The 22,514-nt window shown below is 41.5% G+C and overlaps 2 protein-coding genes across 10 annotated transcripts in view; one reads left to right on the forward strand and one right to left on the reverse strand.

Moving 5' to 3' along the window:
- Positions 1-22,514, reverse strand: part of NUB1 (negative regulator of ubiquitin like proteins 1) — a 374,246-nt gene that overhangs the window by 170,833 nt on the left and 180,899 nt on the right. The gene's annotated exons all lie outside the window — the stretch shown is intronic.
- Positions 1-22,514, forward strand: part of XYLB (xylulokinase) — a 142,566-nt gene that overhangs the window by 102,375 nt on the left and 17,677 nt on the right. For all 9 annotated transcript variants that reach the window (XM_073334652.2, XM_073334654.2, XM_073334651.2 and 6 more), the window contains one exon: positions 20,216-20,274. In XM_073334652.2, the coding sequence (XP_073190753.1) occupies positions 20,216-20,274 (59 nt within the window). The remainder of the gene's footprint in view (positions 1-20,215; positions 20,275-22,514) is intronic.

Consider the following 22,514-nt stretch of genomic DNA (forward strand, 5'->3'; position numbering starts at 1 on the left):
TAATACTGGTTACTGGGGAAGAGCTGTTTGGATGCGTCTTTCCCCCCAAAATACTTCCCAAACCCTTGCACCCCACTTCCTGGACAAGGTTTGGTAAAAAGCCTCACCAATTTGCCTAGGTGACTACAGACCCAGACCCTTGGATCTTAAGAACAATGAACAATCCTCCCAACACTTGCACCCCCCCTTTCCTGGAAATGTTGGATAAAAAGCCTCACCAATTTGGATAGGTGACCACAGACCCAAACCCTTGGATGTGAGAACAATGAAAAAGCATTCAGTTTTCTTACAAGAAGACTTTTAATAAAAATAGAAGTAAATAGAAATAAAGAAATCCCCCCTGTAAAATCAGGATGGTAGATATCTTACAGGGTAATTAGATTAAAAAAACATAGAGAACCCCTCTAGGCAAAACCTTAAGTTACAAAAAAGATACACAGACAGAAATAGTTATTCTATTCAGCACAATTCTTTTCTCAGCCATTTAAAGAAATCATAATCTAACACATACCTAGCTAGATTACTTACTAAAAGTTCTAAGACTCCATTCCTGGTCTATCCCCGGCAGAAACCAGTATAAGACAGACACACAGACCCTTTGTTTCTCTCCCTCCTCCCAGCTTTTGAAAGTATCTTGTCTCCTCATTGGTCATTTTGGTCAGGTGCCAGCGAGGTTACCTTTAGCTTCTTAACCCTTTACAGGTGAGAGGAGCTTTCCCCTGGCCAGGAGGGATTTCAAAGGGGTTTGCCCTTCACTTTATATTTATGACAGGGCAAATTAATTGCCAGATCAGCTTTACAAGTAAGCCTAGATGTGGCAGACTCTGAGGCTCGAGCTATGGCTTCTACAGTTACTATGCGGCATTCATCTTGGCTGCAGTCATTGAGTCGTCCCCTGGAGGTGCAACAAACTGTAGAAGACCTCCTATTCCTCCTCCCCTCACTCTTCTCTTAAAAGATGGACAAGAGGATTTATAGCGTTAAGGATTCAAGGCAACCCTTAATTCATTGGAAATTTATATACTGGTGACAAAGAGAAAACCATTCCACCCCAGCAATCCCAGTGGTTCCACCCTTTCATGCCTTGTAATCAGGACCTGTTGAGAAAGAGGGTGTAGTGGTCCCTCACTACTGGCAGACTGCAAGTAACAGTCTTATGGGGAAGAGAGCTCCAGTCATAGAATATCAGGGTTGGAAGGGACCTCAGGAGGTCATCTAGTCCAACCCCCTGCTCAAAGCAGGACCAATCCCCAATTTTTGCCCCAGATCCCTAAATGACCCCCCTCAAGGATTGAATTCACCACCCTGGGTTTAGCAGGCCAATGCTCAAACCACCTGACAGTGTGGATGCTTCTTGGCTAACATACTTGGAATGAGATTGCTCTAAAGGAGTACAAGAAATTCTCCTAACAGTAGGAAGCCTTCAAGTAGGTTTACTTACCTTGCTAGATGGAAGAGATTTTCGATTTGATCTATGGGCTGGGTGGATGCCTCTTTGCAAGCTTCAATTCCCCATATCTTGGTCTATCTTCTGTTCCTGAAACAATAAGGACTAGCCCATAGTTCCATCAGAGTTCACCTGGTGGCTGTCTCAGCTTTCCACCCGCCAGTGGACAACAGGGTATGAAAAGGTCAATCAATGCCCATCAGATTTCTAAAGGGTTTGGACAGGTTATATGCACAGCCTGATTCCAAAGTGGAGCTTGAATTTATAGATACTAAGGTCAGAAGGGACCATTATGATCATCTAGTCCAACCTCCTGCACAACGCAGGCCACAGAATCTCACCCACTCACTCCTGCGAAAAACCTCTCACCTATGTCTGAGCTATTGAAGTCCTCAAATCGTGGTTTAAAGACTTCAAGGAGCAGAGAATCCTCCAGCAAGTGACCCGTGCCCCATGCTACAGAGGAAGGTGAAAAACCTCCAGGGCCTCTTCCAATCTGCCCTGGAGGAAAATTCCTTCCTGACCCCAAATATGGCGATCAGCTAATCCCTGAGCATATGGGCAAGATTCACCAGTCAGATACCCAGGAAACAATTTTCTGTAGTAACTCAGATCCCACCCCATATAACATCCCATCACAGGCCATTGGGCCTATTTACCATGAATATTTAAAGATCAATTAATTACCAAAATCACGTTATCCCATCATATTTAGTTCTAGCAATGTTGATGGTTTCCCCCTTTGATCTACTAGCGACTTGTTACCTACTACACCTATCTATGAAAGTGGCTTTCTTGGTTGCTGTTACCTCGACTAGGAGAGCAGGAGAAATATGAGCTTAAGTGTCAGAACCTTCCTATACAATATTTTTCAAGGACCAGGTTTTCCTGTAACCTCATCCAAAGCTTCTGACTAAGGTGGTTCCTGATTTTCACATTAATTAAGACATTTACTTACCAACCTTCTTCTTTCCAAAGCCTCATTCAGGTAGGTGGGAAGAGAATCTCCATTGTCTAGATATTAGAAGGGTGTTGGCTTTTTATCTGGATTGGACTAGGCCTTTCAGGTAATCTCTGCAGCTATTTGTCACAATTTCAGACAGTGTAAAGGTCCACCCAGTGTGCACTCAGAGAATGTCCTCCTAGATTTCCAGCTGTATTTGTTTATGCTACTGTCCAGCAAATATGGAAGCTCCAACTGAAGTGGTGGCTCATTCAGCTAAATCACAGGTAGCTTCCATGGACTTTCTGGCTCACGCGCTCATCCTGCACAACATGTGGATTGTAGGGCAGCAGTCGTTCAATCCACATGTTTACCTCTCAGTCTAGAGACAATGCCAGATTTGGGTGGGTGGTCCTACAATCCCTGTTCAAATAGACTCTGAAACCATGTCCAGCTCGAACAGCTTGTGAGTCACCTATAGAGGAATGGACGTGTGTCATCACTCGAAGAAAAAATGGTTACCTACCTTCTGTAACTGTTGTTCTTGAAGATGTGTTGCATGAGTCCATTCCACAACTACCTTCCTTCGCCTCTGTCAGAGTCTTTGTGGTAGGAAGGAACTGAAGGAGATCGGGACAACATGGCTCTTCATGCCCGTGTGCAATGACACAAGGCACCAGAGCATGCTTGCGCTTCCCTGACGGGTACTGCTGAAAGAAAAATCTCCAACAACTACGTATGAAGCATGTAGCTTTTCATTAAGGACAAGTGGAGTCTGTTTGAGGAAACAGAATTCAGAGACATTTTGAGAGGAGAGGAATTGTTGAGAGGTAAAAGGATTCCAAGCTGGCCTGAAGCTGGTTTGAATTTCAGAGAGTTTCAGGTTCTCATTGAAATTCCAAGCAAGGCGAGTTTTACAGCTGTAGCTGTAACACTCTGGGAGTCTCATGTTGAATACTGATGCTTGATACCTGGTAATGGGTAGTAACTGGAATGGATAATCCAGTCACCATTTCCATTTGAGGAATAATCTGGATTCACTGTGGTAGTTTAATACTGTAACAAAATAAGCTTTTTGTTAAATATCCTTTTGTTTCATTATTGCTGTCTTGATTGATACCCTCCTTCTCCCTCCTTTGGTGGTAGACATTCTTAGTTGAGAGATGTAGTGTAGGGTTTCTGGTCACTACACCACGTCTCTAAGAAATGTTAATTTTCTCTTTTACTGCTCATCTAAGCTCTGTTAGTTGCCTAATAGATATTACTAGAACTCTACAGAGTTAGCTCAATAGGTTTCTTTCATAAGAAGTCACATTTCTGTCTAAATGTAACAAAATAAACGAATACATCTTCTCTTCTTTAATAGCATATAACAGGGTGTCAGGTCTCCTTACCTGTTAGCATGTGTTGGAACACTGTAGGAAGATGCTGGCTAGCGCTATGTGGCAGAGGTAGCTTGTTAACTCGATCCTGGATATAAGGAGATGGAATCCTCTCTTTGGGCAGAAACAAAGAGGTCCGTGCAGGGAAACAGTAGGAACTGTCAAGCTTTGGGTTAAAGCTCAGATTGGTGTTTATACTTTTGTTGCAATTTATGTGGATTTTACTCAGAGAAGGTTTGGAGTTCTATCTGTTTGCATGCATTTTTCAGCTGTTTCAGCAGTTCTCTTTTATTTTGGCATTTGGAATAGCCTGTGAATTGTCCATCTGTGTTAATTTTTTACTGTGCTGTGTACACTGAAGCTAAATACATTCAGTTCTGGGCACCTCTACTTGAGAATGTTGTAGCAAAAATAGAAGAAATTCATAGCAGAGTAGCAAAAATGATTAAGGGGATGAAGCGATTACAAGAGCAAATATCTAGAACATGGGTTAATAGTGCTTAATATTGGAAAGGTGTAACTACCAAGGATTGAAAGGAATTATTTAGCATTGTAGAAGGATTTATAACAAGGACCATACCTCTCAGCCTTCAAACGCACTAATGCATATGACACACACCATCAAAATGTATGACAGATGACCGAAATGTAGAGCACCTATGTTTTGATGCGCTTTGTGCCATAAAATCTAAATTGTGGGTTTTTAAGAATAGAACCTGATTTTTAAAGCTTTTAGTTTTGTTTTGTTTTGTGTTTTTTTATGGTGTGACTCAAATACATCAGCTCTGAAACCTGTAAGATGTTAATTAGAGTGGAATGAGGTAGGGGCAGCTTATTATAGATTGCAAAATTTGATTCAACCAGGAAGAGTGGCAGATTTCTTGTCTTTTTTTTTTTTTTTTAATTTATGGAACTCTTTAAAACTAACATTGCTTAACATGAAGGTCTATTGATAAACTTAGCGTGAATCTCCAATATTCCTTTGATAGGAAAATTGGGTGGGCTCAAAAGGGGACTGAAACAGTTTTAAATACAACATACAGGATTTGATTGGACTCAGTGAATGAATGACAGGGTTCCGAAGAGCCCTGGGTTCCCTTTTGTTTATTGCCATCAATTACCAGTGCCCCATGATGGACTTAGTCTTACTAGAGTTGAGCCCTTTTGTGACTGTTCTATAAATGGTACAATACAGATCCAAGATATACAAAGTCAGCTTCACTGTCTCCCTTTCCCCCATAAACCCTTGTTTAATTCTGTGTGATTGAATTTGGACATTTATTGCACATTAGAACAAGCAATTTATAACCCTAGTTAAAGCCAAGGTTATTTCAGGCTTGTTCCTTGTATGCTTTCACACTTAGTTCTGTCTAATGTACCTGAATCCAGACCTGAAATAAACCCTTGTTATGTCAATCCTGAGCTTCTGTTGAAAAGAGATTGCTACTTGGAGTGGTTTCATGACATGGAAAGATATTATTAGAGACTATGTCAATATAAGACATGTTAGATCCAGAGTCATTAAAATTGAAAAGCTGTTGTATTATATCTGTACCAGAGGTGCAGAGGAAGGTGTCTTCAAAGTTATTCATGTCTGGCTGTGCACCAATTTGGTCCCCTGTCTTAACTTAGTATAATTTATGGCAGCTCATTAGAATGCTCTGACTGCCAGTGACTCAAAGGGGCAATTATGGTATTTCAGAGGTTACTGAGGTGCAGGGAAGATCCAGTCATGCCCACTTTCCTTCACCCCCAATATAGCTGCAGAAACAGATGGTGATATAACAGCCACTAAGACAGTTCTGTGCTACCAGAGATCCCTCTATATTTTTTCTGTGGACAACTATGCAGCATTTAAGGCCACTCTGCAAAAGTGAAAGGGACCGGAGTGGCCTTAACTCAGGGAAGAATTTGGCCCATGGAATTGAGACTTGGAAGGAGGTCACAACAAAGTTGCAATCCTGCTGCTGCTGCTGCAGCTTCTTTTGTTTCTGTTGGGTCAACTTGATCTTGTTAGGCTTTCAGTTAGCCCCTTCTCTTGGTTACAACCAAAACTTTTGGCCCAATCTTCCTTGTGTATTTGCAGATTAAAATACACAGTCCATCAAATAAACTATTACATCTATGGAAACAGTTACCTTTATCACAGGATTACATTGTTCACTATGCTACAGTGTATCCTGCATAGCTCTGGTATATCATTTAAAGGCAGTTTGCCTGAGTAGTATAAAATATGCATGATGGGTGAACACAGATGAGTTGTGTTAATGTATTCTAATTTACTTGCTAAAAATATTTTTAAATCTTAATAGGTTTACACAGAATTTTCTGATGTGCAGATGCCATGTCAATGAGCATGGCAGAAAAACACAGATATGTAGATATCCTAGATAAACCACTGGCAATTGTAGTGTTCTTTATCAACACAGAATTCTTTTTCTGAAATCTCTTCATGGTAGATGTCAGGGCTCGGTCTTAATGGATTAATTTCTTAAGAATCTTTTGACTGTCTATTTAAGCTTAATAAAGAAAAATATAAAGCATTTCACCTAACAGTTTTCTTTTGTTTTGCTAGTTAATTATGCGTTATGAAAACATACTAATTATATTTACAATAAATTAATAGTGTGTATTTGTGTTTGTGACATTCTCTGTCTCCTTTTTAAATACGCCATAAATCTTGGATTGTGATTCTGTTTTTCTTCAGGCTATTAGGTCTCTACAGACTGTATTTCATTCCTTAGCACCTACTGTTGCTTGGCAACAGCATCCAATTTATAAGACCCCAGCCCAGTGAATGGCTAGCTACCTAGAACTTGCCTGTTAAGATACACTGAGAGTCAGAACACTTTAATCCTGATTTAGGGCAATTCTTAAAAAAAAAAAAATCGTTCGGCCTATTAGTTTGTCTGTGATTATTTTTCAGTTAAATTAAAAACATCATACATATCAACAGGTCTTAATTTTACCAGTAATGGGATGGAGGGAGTTCCTGGGGCCCACAAGAGACCCTTGTTAAAAATTCACTTTCAAAGAGAGGGTGTGTGTGTGTGTGTAACAGTGTCTCATAGGCCCAACTGAGATCGGGACGCCACTATACTAGGTGCTGTATGTACACATAGTAAGAGGCACAGAGAAGTGGAGTGACTTGCCCATGCTCACATAGCAGGTTAGTGAAGAGCTGAACGCTGTTCTATACGATCAATATATTCCCTACATTGTCCAGAAGCAGAGAATGAATGTTTCAAGCTTGATATGTTTGCTTGCCCAGTAGTGCTGCCTCCATCTTTGGTGCTTCACATGGAACTTTTTTGTTTAAATGGGAAAACACTTGAATAGATTCCCTTGTTTTCGTAGCCTTGCTTTCAGCAAGCAAATGTTTCTCTTTCAGTCAGTGGCAGTTTGTCTTGGTGAGCTCATCAGGATTAGGCCCTGGAGGTTATCTTTTTTTTTTATATCATTTAAAATTACTTACGTCAGAAATAAAAGTTTTGTAGGAAAGAAGTAACCTCTTTTTGTGAGCTTGCTCAAACGTCTATTATTTCTGGGCCACCTCCTGCAGCAGCTTCCTGCCAAAGGAGAAGATAAAAGATCAACCTTGTAGTGCTTAATGAAGAGGTTAACTGTAGACCAAGTGACCGGTTTGCAAATTTTTGAAGTAGATGCACTTGTTCGTTCCTCCCATGTTTTCTCCAGTGTGGCTATCGTTTTGAAATAAAAATAAATAACACTTGACCTAGCTTTTCAATTTTCGCTTTTTAGTATAGCAGGGATGACGGAATTCTATCCATTTGTCTTTAAACCAGGGTTCAGAATCATTTTAGGCAGATTGTTTGTACTGTTTTACCAGATCCAGAACTTGGCTATTCCAGTTAGTGCCATCTATGCCCTCTTCAGCTAGATCTAAACTGCAGTGAAACCTGTTTTGCAGCAGTATTTTGTCTTTATTGTGAGTTAAAGTATTCACAACTGAATGGAATGTGTGAAGCTGTGTTATACCACAGTCTGGCAGACATGCTTGTGACTAAGGGTCTGGCGCTGCAAGTTGCTGAGTACCTTTTGGAGGGGCACAAAGGGGCAATTGGTATTTTGTGTGTGTGATCAGGCTTTAAGGTACATGGCAAGGGGAATCCTTGAACTGTTCACTAAAGAGCATGAGATTAATTTTGCCAACTTTGTAATAATAAGACAGACTAACATGATTTTTGGAGGTGGTGTATGTGGATTTATAGGTAGGAACAATTCTCAAGGGTTTGTTTTGTAAATCAGACAAAATAACACAAATATAAACTCACGGTTTTTGTTTTTCATTAAATTGCAGAGTTTGGGGTTTAATCAGGAAAATAAAGAAGGGATTGATTTTTGCCTTTACTTGTAAATCATAAATTGCAGTTATTTGCAATCACATTTATTGCTGGAATGAGGTGATGTTGCATCTTGAATGCTTGTTTCATCATGCTATTTTATTTAGGGGGCCGAGCCATGAAGGAGAAGAAAGTTCCAACTCCATAAAACTTTTTAGAACGTGTAGATACTGCTGAGCTACTTGGACTAAGGAAAGGAAACTGTCTTCTCCAGAGTTTCAAATGACACCGTGGGTGTGGAATTTGGGGCGCAAACTAAATCTAAGCCTAACTGTGATATTTATATTCAGGGATTGAAATTGGTTTTAAACTTAAAAATGTTGGATCAAATTCTGCCCTCTGACTTCATTGAGATCTTATGAGCATAATTAGGACAGATTTGGACACATTATTGTGCCATGATTGAAATAGGACCTGATATCCAAAGACTACTGAAGTCAACAGGAGTCTTTCCATAGACTTCAGTGGTCTTTGGATTAGGCCCATAGTACATATTCGTAATAGTTAATTCAATGATCTGCTCACTGTGACAGATATAATGAACACAGGCCTATCTTGAGACTATTTATTGTATTTAATATTAGGAATGTTATCTGAATGTTTGAGCCAGCTTTGAAAGCATGAGCACTTCAAAGACCATTGTATTCAAATGGGCCAGAAAAATGTGAGCCTTTAGAATATTCACGGCCTTTTGTATCAATACATGTTGTATGTATTTATATGTTTCTGGCTCACTGGAGGATTTCCTGTGGAATCTGGAATCATTAGAAGATAATTAATGCAAAATCCCAAAGCTGGTTATACCCAGCCTTTTGAGGCTTGACCTCTGGGGAAGAAGGGGCTGTGACTGTGTTTACCTGTTTTCAGGAAGCTGGGTTACAAAGCAAGAGTTCTATTTTAAAAGGCTGAGTTTTTAAAAGAAGTTTTAAAAGTTTTAAAAGCTGGGTTACAAAGCAAGAGTTCTATTTTAAAAGGCTGACAGAGAAGCCTTCTATTTGATTCAATAAAAGGACCCCAAATCTGTTGGAGGGCTGGAAGGACTTCAGCCTGCCAGACTCCCCTCTGTGGAAAATGAGTGACTTCTGGCACATTTAGTATGTGTTTTGACATTTATTTTGTTCTGTGTTTTTTTCGCTGCATGTTTTTGTCCTTAAATGTACTCTGCTTTGAAAAACCTGTTTGGGTTACTTGTAGTCACTGGCATTCCCTGGTTGTAGCCCTTGGACACAAAGCAAAGTGTAGAGGCTAGATGCTTAGTCAGACCTGCTTGGAGAGCATCACAGTGACTGTAAGGGGACTGCGGCCTAAAACCACAGTCTGCAGAGAGAAGGGACGTAGGTCCCTGCCCTCAGAGATGACGGCTAGAGGTCTGAGGTCCGAGAGGGCATTCCTTAGGCAGAGTAGGATTCCATTCAAAGTAGATAGATGCAGACAGAACTTGTATAGGAAAATGTGTGTCACTCCTACCTATTGCACCAGTAAACTGATGCTATTTTTGCTTCTTTCTTTTTTCTACAGGCATTACTGTTTTAACCAATATTAAAACAAAGCCGATATGTTTCTTACAGCAGATAAGATATGTGTAGCAGATGTGTACCCTGCAGGAGTCCTTCTTTTCATAGATCTTACATTACACCTAGCAGTGCTAGGACGCACACAGTAGGGGAAAATATTGTGTGTCAACCCTCTACAAAGCTACAGCTCTTCACATCAGTGTGTGTGTACTGTAGGTGCGGCTTTAATTAAAACAATGTTTAAACCAATTCCATGAACTGTCAAAAGATTTAATCCATGAATTATGTTTGTTACAGTTGTTAGGTTATTTCAGCAGCACTCATTTAAGTACCTTTTGTGCACTGCCATAAGGGACGGATGGCAGCCCCTGAGAAGTTCAACCATAGTCAGCTGAAAACAGTTGATAATGATGGATGAATGATGTCGTTGTGTCTCTTTGTACATAAATGATTGGGTGGTTGTTTATAACATGTACCCAATTACATGCATATCATTCACTAAAATACACAGTTTGTACAAATAAAAAAAGCACAATCTTTAAAATAAATAACAACCCAGCCACCTCACCTTCAGAAGAGAGACTGAGAGAAGAGATGGACCATAACCTAAAAAGAAAAGGAGGACTTGTGGCAACTTAGAGACTAACCAATTTATTTGAGCATAAGCTTTCGTGAGCTACAGCTCACTTCATCGGATGCATACTGTGGAAAATACAGAAGATGTTTTTATACACACAAACCATGAAAAAATGGGTGTTTATCACTACAAAAGGTTTTCTCTCCCACCACCCTACTCTCCTGCTGGTAATAGCTTATCTAAAGTGATCACTCTCCTTACAATGTGTATGATAATCAAGGTGGGCCATTTCCAGCACAAATCCAGGGTTTAACAAGAACGTCTGAGGAACAGTGGGGGAGGAATAAACAAGGGGAAATAGGTTACTTTTTATAATGACTCAACCATTCCCAGTCTCTATTCAAGCCTAAGTTAATTGTATCCAATTTGCAAATTAATTCCAATTCAGCAGTCTCTTGTTGGAGTCTGTTTTCGAAGTTTTTTTGTTGAAGGATAGTCACTTTGAGATCAGAAATCAAGTGACCAGAGAGACTGAAGTGTTCTCCGACTGGTTTTTGAATGTTATAATTCTTGACATCTGATTTGTGTCCATTTATTCTTTTACGTAGAGACTGTCCAGTTTGACCAGTGTACACGGCAGAGGGGCATTGCTGGCACATGATGGCATATATCAGATTGGTGGATGTGCAGGTGAACGAGCCTTTGATAGTGTGGCTGATGTTATTAGGCCCTGTGATGGTGTCCCCTGAATAGATATGTGGGCACAGTTGGCAACGGGCTTTGTTGCAAGGATAGGTGCTTGGGTTAGTGGTTCTGTTGTGTGGTATGTGGTTGCAAGTGAGTATTCGCTTCAGGTTGGGGGGCTGTCTGTAGGCAAGGACTGGCCTGTCTCCCAAGATTTGTGAGAGTGTTGGGTCATCCTTCAGGATAGGTTGTGGATCCTTGATAATGCGTTGGAGGGGTTTTAGTTGGGGGCTGAAGGTGACGGCTAGTGGTGTTCTGTTATTTTCTTTGTTAGGCCTGTCCTGTAGTAGGTGACTTCTGGATACTCTTCTGGCTCTATCAATCTGTTTCTTCACTTCCGCAGGTGGGTATTGTAGTTGTAAGAATGCTTGATAGAGATCTTGTAGGTGTTTGTCTCTGTCTGAGGGGTTGGAGCAAATGCGGTTGTATCACAGAGCTTGGCTGCAGACAATGGATCATGTGGTGTGGTAAGGGTGAAAGCTGGAGGCATATAGGTAGGAGTAGCGGTCATTAGGTTTCCGGTATAGGGTCGTGTTTATGTGACCATCGTTTATTAGCACTGTAGTGTCCAGGAAGTGGATCTCTTGTGTGGACTGGATCAGGCTGAGGTTGATGGTGGGATGGAAATTGTTGAAATCATGGTGGAATTCCTCAAGGGCTTCTTTTCCATGGGGTCCAGATGGTTGGTTAAATTGGTTAGTCTCTAAGGTGCCACAAATACTCCTTTTCTTTTTGCGAATACAGACTAACACGGCTGTTACTCTGAAACCTGTCATAACCTAAAAGTCATCAAAACTCAGGCTTTTTCAGACCCATTCTCTTGAAACCTTTACCTCCTCAATGAGCATAACTTGCTGAAACCCAAGAAGGGTAGTCTTTGCCTCCATATACAGATCTGCCTCCACAAAAGCAGCCAAGCAGATTTTACTTTGATCCATCTTGCTGCAATATAGATAGACAAGTAGATCAGACTTTGTTGGAGACACCTAGAATTTACCAGGCTGTCAACTACTAGAAACATTCTGATAAGTGCCACATGGTCTCTGAACTTCACTCCATACATTACATTGGTTTAGTCTATAAATCAACTATAGAGCAAGGAGACCTGAGAGAACTCTTTGAAATAGAGAGGTCGAAAAATCCAAAAATAGTTTCTGCAAAAATTTCAAAATGTTGGTTCGGTTTTTATTTTGAAGTATTCAAAACAGCCATTTTTCTTTCTTTCTTACGTTTTCAAAATTTCACAATATTTTATTGACATTTTCTTCAAAAACAATTACATTTTGGCTTATCAAAAATTGTTGAAAACTATTTAGATATCAACCGTTTTCACAGAAGGTTTTAGATAAGCCAAAAATATCAATTGTGTGTGTGTGTGGGGGAATCACAACAATATGAAAAGGCATAGAAGGTATGAAATATTAAGTGAAAAAGAAAAATAATTAACATCCACTTAAAAATATTTTTGAAAGACCATTTGTTATTTTAAAAACATTTAATTGGAAATATGTCAACCTGCTTATACTTCTGAACTACTGAATTATTCAAGAACCAAAGGTCCTTATGTTCTACCAAGTCACTGATAGAATGGATTACCATTGGAAGTGTATTTTCCTTTAATGGCTGAATCCCAGTCAGATCTAATAGTCTCTACAAATGAAATACGTCCTCTGATCCAAAAGGAGTAGAAGTTTCTGTTAACTTCATACTGCAAGAGGTAATTGCAAAGGTGTAATCTTCACTCTCAGTCACCAGCTCTCTATACAGAGTGTCAGTCACTGGGTGGCTGGCTAAGGCAGGAGCAGATGCAGGCTGCAACAGGGGCTGGCTGGAATAGAAACAGTCAAAGGCTAGAGCAGGAGCAGGCTGGAACAGAAGCAAGGGTAGTCTGTTGAAACTACTGTCATGGGGATTGTTCCTGGCCAGTTGGTGATCCTGAGTCATCTGGACTCCCTGAGTGGGACCTTCCCTGTGTATTAATTGAAGCCCGCAGGTAATTGATGTCTCATTGCACTTAAGCAGGCTCAGAGATAACTTAGGGATGAGTCATCCCATCACACACCCTCAAAAGATACATACCAGGCATTGCGGGGCCCAGTTTGTTGGGGTGTGACCAATGGAATTCCAAAAGCAGGTTGAGCATGTATGTTGTTGGCTGGCTTTCTGGAGCAATCAACTGAGTCATAGACCTCCCAATCAGTGAGGAATAGGAGCTTCCCTTGGAGAATATTGGAGTTCAGGATCTGATTCACCAGGCATTCTTCCTGCCACTGGATCATGACAGGGGGAGGAGGTGGCTTCATCCATCCAGAAAAGGAGTTGCACTTTTTCAGCACGGGAATATGGAACTTATAGGAGCCTTTGTCATCTTGGGTAGCTGGAATTTGAAAGCCACCAGCTTAATCTATTGGATGACCTGGAATGGGCTGAGATATTGGTGTCCTAACTTCCTTGAGGGCTGGTACAAGGTGTTTTTGTTTTGAGAGCCATGCCTTATCCCAGACCACAATTTGAGGGGTATTCTGACAACTGAGGTCCGTGTATTGTTTGTACATTGGTGGAGTCATGGTGGAGTCTGAGTGGGTTTTTAATTCTTCATGGTTGTGGTGCGGGTGCTTAGAGGCTGTCAGAATGTGAGAAACTGGTAGTATGGACAGGTGAAACCAAAGCTGGAAACCATAGTTGGTGTAAAAAGGACTTTGGTGGATTGATTTGTGGTCAGAATTATTGTATGTAAACTTGGCAAAGTGAAGAAGTGGCACCCAATCATTCTGATGGTAACTGATAAAACAGCAGAGATGATGCTCCAGAATTTAGTTTACTTGTTCTGTCTTCCCATAGGCTGAGGAGGCTTATAAATTAACATCCAAGAGCTTGAACAGTTCCTGCCAACAATGGGAAATGAACTGCGATTCTTGGTTAGATGTAATGTCCAGTGGTAAACCATGGAGCTTGAAGATGTGATTAAAAATAGTTGGGCTGTCACCTCTGCAGTAGAGATTTTCCTGCAGGGCACAAAAAAAGACATCATTATGAGGAGGTCAGTGATAACTATTGTGGCCACATGGCCTTGGAAATTGGAGTGATCAATAATAAAGTCCACAGAGATGACCAGCGTTGGGATAGAGCCATCAGTGAAACCAAAGTGCACAGGTTTTTGTCAAAGCACACATGTTGCAGGAGTTAATGTAAGACTTCATAGACTGATGTACTTTTGGCCATCAGAAATTACAAGAGGCTAACTTCATCATTTTCCAGTGACTGAAATGGCCAGCCAGGGATGAGTAGTGACATAGCTGGAGTAGAGCTGGATGTGGTTGGCCACTGGGGACATAGATCCGATCTTTTAATGGGAGAACCCCATTCTTGACTGTGAAGTTTGAGTTGGGGGCCAGGTGTATAGTGGTCAACAACAGTAATACCGCAAATGGATTGAGGCAGGAAAGACTTCACAAGAGACAATAAATCATTGTTCACCTATACATTGACAAAAGACAGGTAATGTTTTTTGCCAGGTTCTCATCAAGGTATTCCTGTCGGGCTTGGAATTCTGGTTTGACAAGGGATAAATCCATTCAAATGGAATTTTGGCCCTGGGCTGTAAATCATTGGGGCAGACGCAGGACTGATGTGGGGGTAGGATATCAGCATTTCTTTTGTCAAACACATTGGCAAAATCTCAATATTTTTCAGGGATTGGTAAATTGTTACCTCCTTGAATTTGCTGGACACAGAAGGAAGTGGCCTTCCCCATGCTGTTTCTTGTTTCCTTGGTGCCTGACTTGGCTAAACATCACTGCTGGCAGTAGCCCGACTCACACTGTACCTCAAATCTTCCAAAAGATATTTGGATCATGAGCCAGGGGATGCCAAGTATTACGTGGAAGTAGAGTGAGTTGATCAAGTTACATTACAGGGTTTTTTGGAGGTTTTGGATTTCAAACCAAAGGGGCATAGATTCATTGGTAACAGGACCAGAGAACAGTATCAATCAATTCCACCAGGTCTGAGGTGTGCTTTCTCTGTACCGGAAGTTGATTAGTCTTATCAAATCCAGCATCTATAAAATTACTGGAGACTTCAGAATCCACAAGTACAAATTGGGAGCAGTTCACCTCATGTGTAGACAGGACAAGAAATGGAGCAAGACTTGCAGGTGGGGATGACAACAGTCCACAGCTGTTAAAATACATTTTGATAGAAGAGGGGGTTGGCTTGGGGCACCCAATCTGGTGATTATGTCCAGCTGTGACCCTTCTAAAGGGGCTGTATGTGGTTGTTACTCTGATCTGCCGCAGGTCTGGATTTGAGGGAGCATTTGGTGGCAAAATAGCCTTGCCCACCACAGTATAGGTAAAGGCTGTTATGTTGCTGATACTCCTTTTCCCAGTCCATGAGGTGTCTTTGCATCACTTTGATCTTCACAGGCTGTCACACTGGGACTGGCTGTGGTAGTGGCTGGAATGGGACCAGACTACACTGGGGTAGAACATGGCACTATTTTTTTCTTTTGGCACTATTTGAACAGTTGGTTCTCAATCTGTATGCATAGTTCAGTATCTGAGTTCAGCACCATAGGGGTCTGGGGGGGGAGGGTGTGGCGGTCTACTCAGCCCAACTCATTTTTATGTCATCTATTAGACCCTGACAGGAATGATAGATCTGTGCCTCCTTGTTTATTGCATGTCAGTGAGCAAACGTTGAATATGGGTGGCATATGCCAAGATGGATCAACACCTTGTTTAAGAAACTGCAAGGCAGCTTTGGCGGTATGAGTATGATTTGGGCCGTCGAATATGAGTGAGAAGGCATGGAGGAACTTGTCAAAATTGCCAAGGACCTGGCTTGACTGTTCTAGGAGAGGCAAGGTGCAGTCTAGAGCTTCATAGAATCATATCAATATCAGGGTTGGAATGGACCTCAGGAGGTCATCTAGTCCAACCCCCTGCTCAAAGCAGGACCAATCCCCAATTTTTGCCCCAGATCCCTAAATGGCCCCCTCAAGGATTGAACTCACAACCCTGGGTTTAGCAGGCCAATGCTCAAACCACTGAGCTATTCCTCCCCCCCCCTTTACCAGTCAATAAACTGATAACAAGCCCCACTTTGCCCTGATCAGTGCGTTACATCTCAGTGCACATCAGAAAAAACAGATGGCATTGGTTGAGGAACCTGCAGAACTTCTGGTGGTTCCCATCCAACTTCCCTGGTGGCAGGACCTTCAGGCCTTGTTCTAAAGGTACTGCATCTGGCTGCACTGGGGGTACTGAGGTTGTCGGGATCTGTGAGCAGAGAGGGTGTTGACTCTGGAGGCACTGAATTAACTCCAACATTTCAGTAGCAGGTGTGACAGAGGCTTCCATCTCAGCAAGCATGAAAAGGGCAGTTTGGTGAAATGGTCAGAGTGGCCAGGTGAGGCAGAAGCAGATGAAAGCTGGAATAGGGTCTGGCTGGAGTGGGAACAGACATGGGCAGGAGCAAAGGTAGTCTGTTGAAACTACTGGCAGGGGGAGTGTTCCTGGCCAGTTAGTGACGAGCATACTGGAGAGACTGTGTCCCTCAGGAGCCTATATACCTGCCTTGGGATCACAAGGATGGAACCTCACCTGTGGATTGGCTGAACCCTGCGGGTAATTGATGACTCATTGCATTTGAGAAGGCTCAGGCTCAGAGGTAACTCAGCGATGAGTCACGATGGCCGTGAGACCCTGAGCCAACACTGAAGGATTGTCTTCTGTATAGATACTGACGTCACTTAATACAAATCTGGATAATGCACAAAACAAGCAATTTGTAGTCCAATGTTTACCTTGGTCAATTAAAATATACAGCAACATATTCTTATATTATTACAGTGATCCAAAGCTGGATGCTTGCATAACAAAAGCATAGAAAAGGACAAAGGGCTGGAGTGTGCATGGGTAGAAGTAGCTGAAAGAAGCAATTTACCCAAGAAGTGGTTGTAATTTTCATTTGGACTCCTATTTGCCCTTATCACCTTTATTTTCTACTTGTTCTTCCATGATCTTGGTATAGTGGCATTGTATGATGCATTCCCCATGTGGCTGGAGGCAGAAGCCAGTCTCATTCTTTGAATTGGTCACTGTCATGCGGCAAAGTGAGGTAAACTTATTTCTGTTTTTCACTTCTGTCTGTTTTGCAGGATGACTTTCAAATGTGGTGCTTTTATCTTGGATGTGATGTTTTTTTGAGAATATCATGCCGAAGGTGTAGCAAAAGAGAAATTTAACTAATAGGCAAACCATAAAGAGTTCAGATTTGTTTCCAGGCACAGTGATTTATTGGTTATTTTTCATTTGTTTCAGCATTATATTGTTTTGATAATCTTGGCAGGGATCTGTCACTCTATGTAGGTATAATTGAAACTTGTTTCCCCCGAGGAATCACTCTGCCATTTGGTTGATTTGTTTACTGACATTGACAGAGATCTTAATGGCTTTTAAAACTCAATTTGTGCATCACTGAATATGCACCAAAAGGAAAATAAGATTAATGTATTGGTAAAGTGAGGTTCTCTTTGCAGTGCTTTGGCTGTGTCATAAAGTCTCTACCTGATCAAGTCACTGTAGGCTCAGGAATTGTATGAGAACCCTATGCAATCTACATCTTCATTTTGTTGTTGTTTTTTATGTTCAGGGCTTTGACTACAAATTCTCTAAAAGGTAGAATATAAAGAGTGGTTTGTAGCCTCCAGAGCTGTTTGACCACCTTTTCCATTGTGTTTTGTCTTCAGCTCAGGCCAAATTGAGGCTGATATATAGATGTAATCAGTGAAATATCTCTTTGGGAGGGATCTTCAGCATTATAGCATTTAACAGTACCAAACACAATAGTAGTTACTATTGATTATTACAAAACATCTAATTCTATAAATTCATGCTGCACATTACAAACGTGAACCCCACTTCAGCAATGGTATTTAAATATTTGCCTGTTTTAAGCATATGAATAGTCTTTTTGAAGTCAATGGGACTACCCACATCTGGGCAGGAAATGGTTTTCCTATCCATTGAAAATTTTCAAGGTTTCAAAAATGTTCCCATTCCGCATTGGGGTGAAACTAAGACCTTATGAAATTTTATGTGAAAAACCATAGAGCATGCCCAGAATAGCCCCATGGGCAGGGCACTCACCTGGAAGTGGGAGACCTGGATTTGAGTCCCTGCTCTGCCTGTTGAGGACAAGGGACTTAAACCTGGGTCACCCACATTCCAGGTGAGTGCCCTGACCATCAGGCTGTCTGAGGTGGGCTAGTCTCTTGCTCTCATTTTGCCCAGAAATCGCATCCTAAACCTGAGAGAGCTTCCCAACAATACTTTTGGTGAAATGGACCAAAAAAAGTTTTGGTTTAGAGAAATTTGCATTTTTCAATGAAACACTGTCTCATTGTGAAATTTGCAACCAGCTCTACTACTAATATACTTAAGTACTTTGCTGAATTGGGGTTATGGACGTAAAGACAGATTGTGTGCTTTGACAAGCATTAAAACAAATGACAAGACACAGGACAGTGAGGGAATTATTAATGAAGAGAAGGAGCCATTTCTTGAAATGTTGATTCAAAGATGAATAGGGTGCTATTTTTAATATCCCAAAAGGTATGGGCTCAGTTCTTCAAGATATTGTCCACACAGATTCTGCTCTTGGTGCACATGAGCATAAGATTGGATTATTTTCAACAGCAGTGTCTGTTGGGGGCTATGCCTGTGCTCTCAGTGTCGTCTTGCTCCACATAACAGTGCGCATAAAGAACAGGGCAGCCATAATCTTCACTCAGTTCCTTCTTACCTCCCATGGCTGCAAGGTGGAGCCCTGAAGCCCTTAACCACATTCCACAGCAAGTGAAATGAGACTTCACATGTTGGATGCTGTGAGAGCATTATCCTTTTACTTGAATAGGACCAATCCATTCAGGTGTACACCTGGACACTTCATTATATTTGCTGGAAGGGATAAGGGGCAGCCTGTGTCTTCATAGAGATGAAGTGGGTCTTGGACTGTGTCAGGAGTTGCTCTGTTATGGCTAGGAAAGAGCCACCTGGACAGATTAGAATTCATTCCACCAGAGTTCAGGTGACTGGCCTCCACAGCCTGCTTGGGTAGCATCCCCACAGCAGAGATATGTAGATCAGCAATGTGAAGTTTTATCCAGGCCTTTACTACTCATTATTCTCTGGTACTACTCATTATTCTCAGAGCAGTTGCTAGTTCAGTTAGGTATCCTACAGTCACTCTTGAAATGGGCCTCTGCTTACCAGCCTCCTATCACTGGTTTAACAGCTTGTTAGTCACCAAGAGTAGAAACTGTGTGGACAATCCTCTCAAAGAAGAAAGAATTATTTACCTTGCAGTAACTATGATTCTTCCAGATGGGTTTTCCACAGAGATTCTGAATCTTGCCTTTCATCCCCACTGATAGGTGTCCTGCTTGTGGGGGATTCTTATTAGCAAAGGACCTGAGTGCAGGTTCTGGCTGCCCTGCCCTTTATGCTCTCATCTATGGGAAGTGAGAGGGAACTCCAGGGCAGGCACGGCCTCCACAGACACTGCTGTGTTGAATGCATGGGGCACATGTGCACCAAAGTGAAATATGTATGGAGAGTCACAGTTATTGCAAGGTAAGTAACCATTCTTTCCTTTTTTGGGTGAAGGTTCAGAAAGACTATTTTATCAGAATCTATTAGTAACTCCCTTATTATTATTCTTTGAAACACATTCTTATCATTCAGGCAGAGGGAGTTTGCCACTAATTTCTCTGATTAGTGATTGTGAACATCACAAAGAGATGTGTTTTGAGAATTTTGCTGATTTTGTAAGCTGTCTGTCAGTTTGCACGTACATAACTGAGATCCAAACTGAGGCTGACCTCAAATCGGAACTATAGCATAATATCATCTTGCCGTTGTTACTGTATCCCTCTTCAGTAGAGCTTACTGATTTTGGTACCACAATATTAGAGTTACATTACTTATATTGCCTTTTTTATCCATGGATTGTAACATGCTTTATAACAGTGGCTAAGCAGCGCTATCCTCCGTTTTACTGCTGGCAAAATTGAGGGAGAGGTAGGTTATGGATTTGCCCAGAGTCACACAGTAAGCCAGTGGTAAAGTCAGTGACAGAAACCATGTAGTCTTATTCCCACTTGCGTGCTCTAATTGCCCAATTAAATAGCATATATCTTGATGATACTTAGTTAACTGACCTTTCTATTGTGTTGTAGTGCCAAGAACAAGGATTTTGGCCACTGGTGGAGCATCATATAATAAAGAGATCTTACAGGTAAGTGCAGACTGCTGAGTTTGTTAAGAAAATTACATTGCACTGGATATTAACAGCTTTGGCAGTAGAGTTTTATATTCGTGTGCTGAGTCTGCCGCCTCTATAGCTGCACATAAGATTGAGAGTATTTGAGATTTTAAGAGTTGTTCAAATTTTGAGATATTGTGTGGAGTATATTAACAAAATTATAATAATTTCTCCACGTTTTACAGGTTAATCCAATGCTAATTTCAAGTTGAGTTCTCTGAAGAGTATTTACAACTTACTAGTTTTGTGAAAGTATCTGAAATGGTGATGATCTCCAAGTCTCATAACTTAAGTCACATCATTTCAGCAACCAAACCAAAGAGTTGTTGGTAAGAGTGCATTTAAAGTGAGATTTTAAAAAATGTTCAACGTTGGACCATTTATGTCAATGAGAGCAAAGTTAGGCCAATGCTGAACACTTTTGAAAATCTCAGCTGTAATGCCTATGGGAGTGCTGGAGGCGGAAGTCCTCTATTCACCCACAGGACACATACAGCATAGGCAGTATCAGTGCAATCTACAGCATACTGCCCCACCAATATACCTCAGTCGCATTGTGAAGGGACAACCTCTAGGTGATAAAGTAATTTAGTCTCCCTGGCCCGTTTAGTCATCAACCTCTCTCCTGAGTTTGATTGTTAGTGCTAGTTGTGGTGGTAGTATTTGTGACAAGGACAGTTGTCCAGTAGGAAGTGGACTGATCTTGCTAATTTACTTCACACTAACACCAGAACAGCTTTGAGAGTACAAAGGTCTTTGACAAAATGACTTACCAGCCAATGTGCCGCCTTGTGGTTTGGTGCGACAGAGTTAGGGTTTTCCTCACTGTCGTCTCGGTGACACACCATTGGGGTCTGCTGGGTGCCACTTTTGTCTTGTGACTCAACTCTCTGGCCAGGCCATGGTTTAGTCTCACCACTTTCGAGGTAAGTGAGAGTCCTGTCCAGATATAGTCTGGCAACCTTGTGCCAAGGCTCCAGCCTGACTCTAGGCCCACTAGACCTTTTGACCCTTGTCTGGTCACCAGTCCTTTTGCTGGTGGCCTATAGGCCTTTCACCAGTCCTTTCGCTGGTGGCCTATAGGACAACCAAGTCCATCCTTCTATCCTGGGTTTCAGCCTAGGGCCCGTGTACCAGGCTATTGAGATCTGCTTCTTCAGACCTCCTGCTTCTTCCCTGGGCTTCTACCTACTGCAGTCTGCCTCTAGGCCTTCTTCCACAACCCCTTCCAGGCCTCAGAGGAAAGGTAACAAAGGAAAAGCACAATACAGCAACAGTCCAAACGTGTCCCTGGCCTCCCTCTTTTCAGTGTCCTCAGGGCTATTGCACAGTGTTTGCAGGAAGCCTCTGCCAGCTTCATCCTCCCTTCCTGGGAGCCAGTGAAGAGAGGTCTCTCTACCTCCCAGGGCTGGGACCTTCTGAACTGGGCTCCTGCAAGATGAGCATGCCTCTCAGGGGTGGTTAAGCAAGGCTGCCTGAGCTCAAAGTTGTTGTATAGGCAGTTTTGCATGGTGTGGTGTTTGTACACCCCATCACAGACTTGGTCATTACGGAATTGATCCAGATTTGAGCTCATGACTTAGAAGTGAAAGGCTCTATATTTCCCAAGTCATCCAGAATCCCTTTTCTCAGTTTTGTATGACAATAGTGTTTAAAGTGGATTGGGGCAAGAGAAAAAATTGACACATGTTGCTTGTTGCTGTTATTTCTCTTTGTCTGTTGTATCTGCTCTGGTTATTCTAGTCGATAACTTGACATAAGGAAGATTAAAAACTAGGCCAGATTGATCCGTGCTTGTGTAATTCCACTAAGGCAACACCAGGGTTGAACTTGGGCCAGTACATTTAGTGGGAGTGAAACCTTAATTTCTAAAGCTATATATATACACCCTAGAGCCATTTGTAGAACCTCCTCACTGTTATATCTAGGCAAGGAGCTGGATGTTTTTCACAATACATTTATACACAGTGAAACAAACTTAGAGAGGGGGAATAAAGTTACAGAACTTGCTGTTTAAGTATAATAAAGCTGCTGTTAAAACTTTTTAGAAGTGTCTTAAAATAATATGATCAATATAGTGCCATTACTTTAATTTAATCACTGGTTAATTGGATTCTTTAATATTTAATCAAAACCTCGGGAAACAAAGTGTTTTCAAGTTATTGTCATCGCTTTTGGATAATTCATTCTGGGGCTATAGAAAGCTGCCACTT

The sequence above is a fragment of the Lepidochelys kempii genome, chromosome 2 (genome assembly GCF_965140285.1).
Source record: "Lepidochelys kempii isolate rLepKem1 chromosome 2, rLepKem1.hap1, whole genome shotgun sequence".
In the NCBI taxonomy this organism is placed as follows: domain Eukaryota; kingdom Metazoa; phylum Chordata; order Testudines; family Cheloniidae; genus Lepidochelys; species Lepidochelys kempii.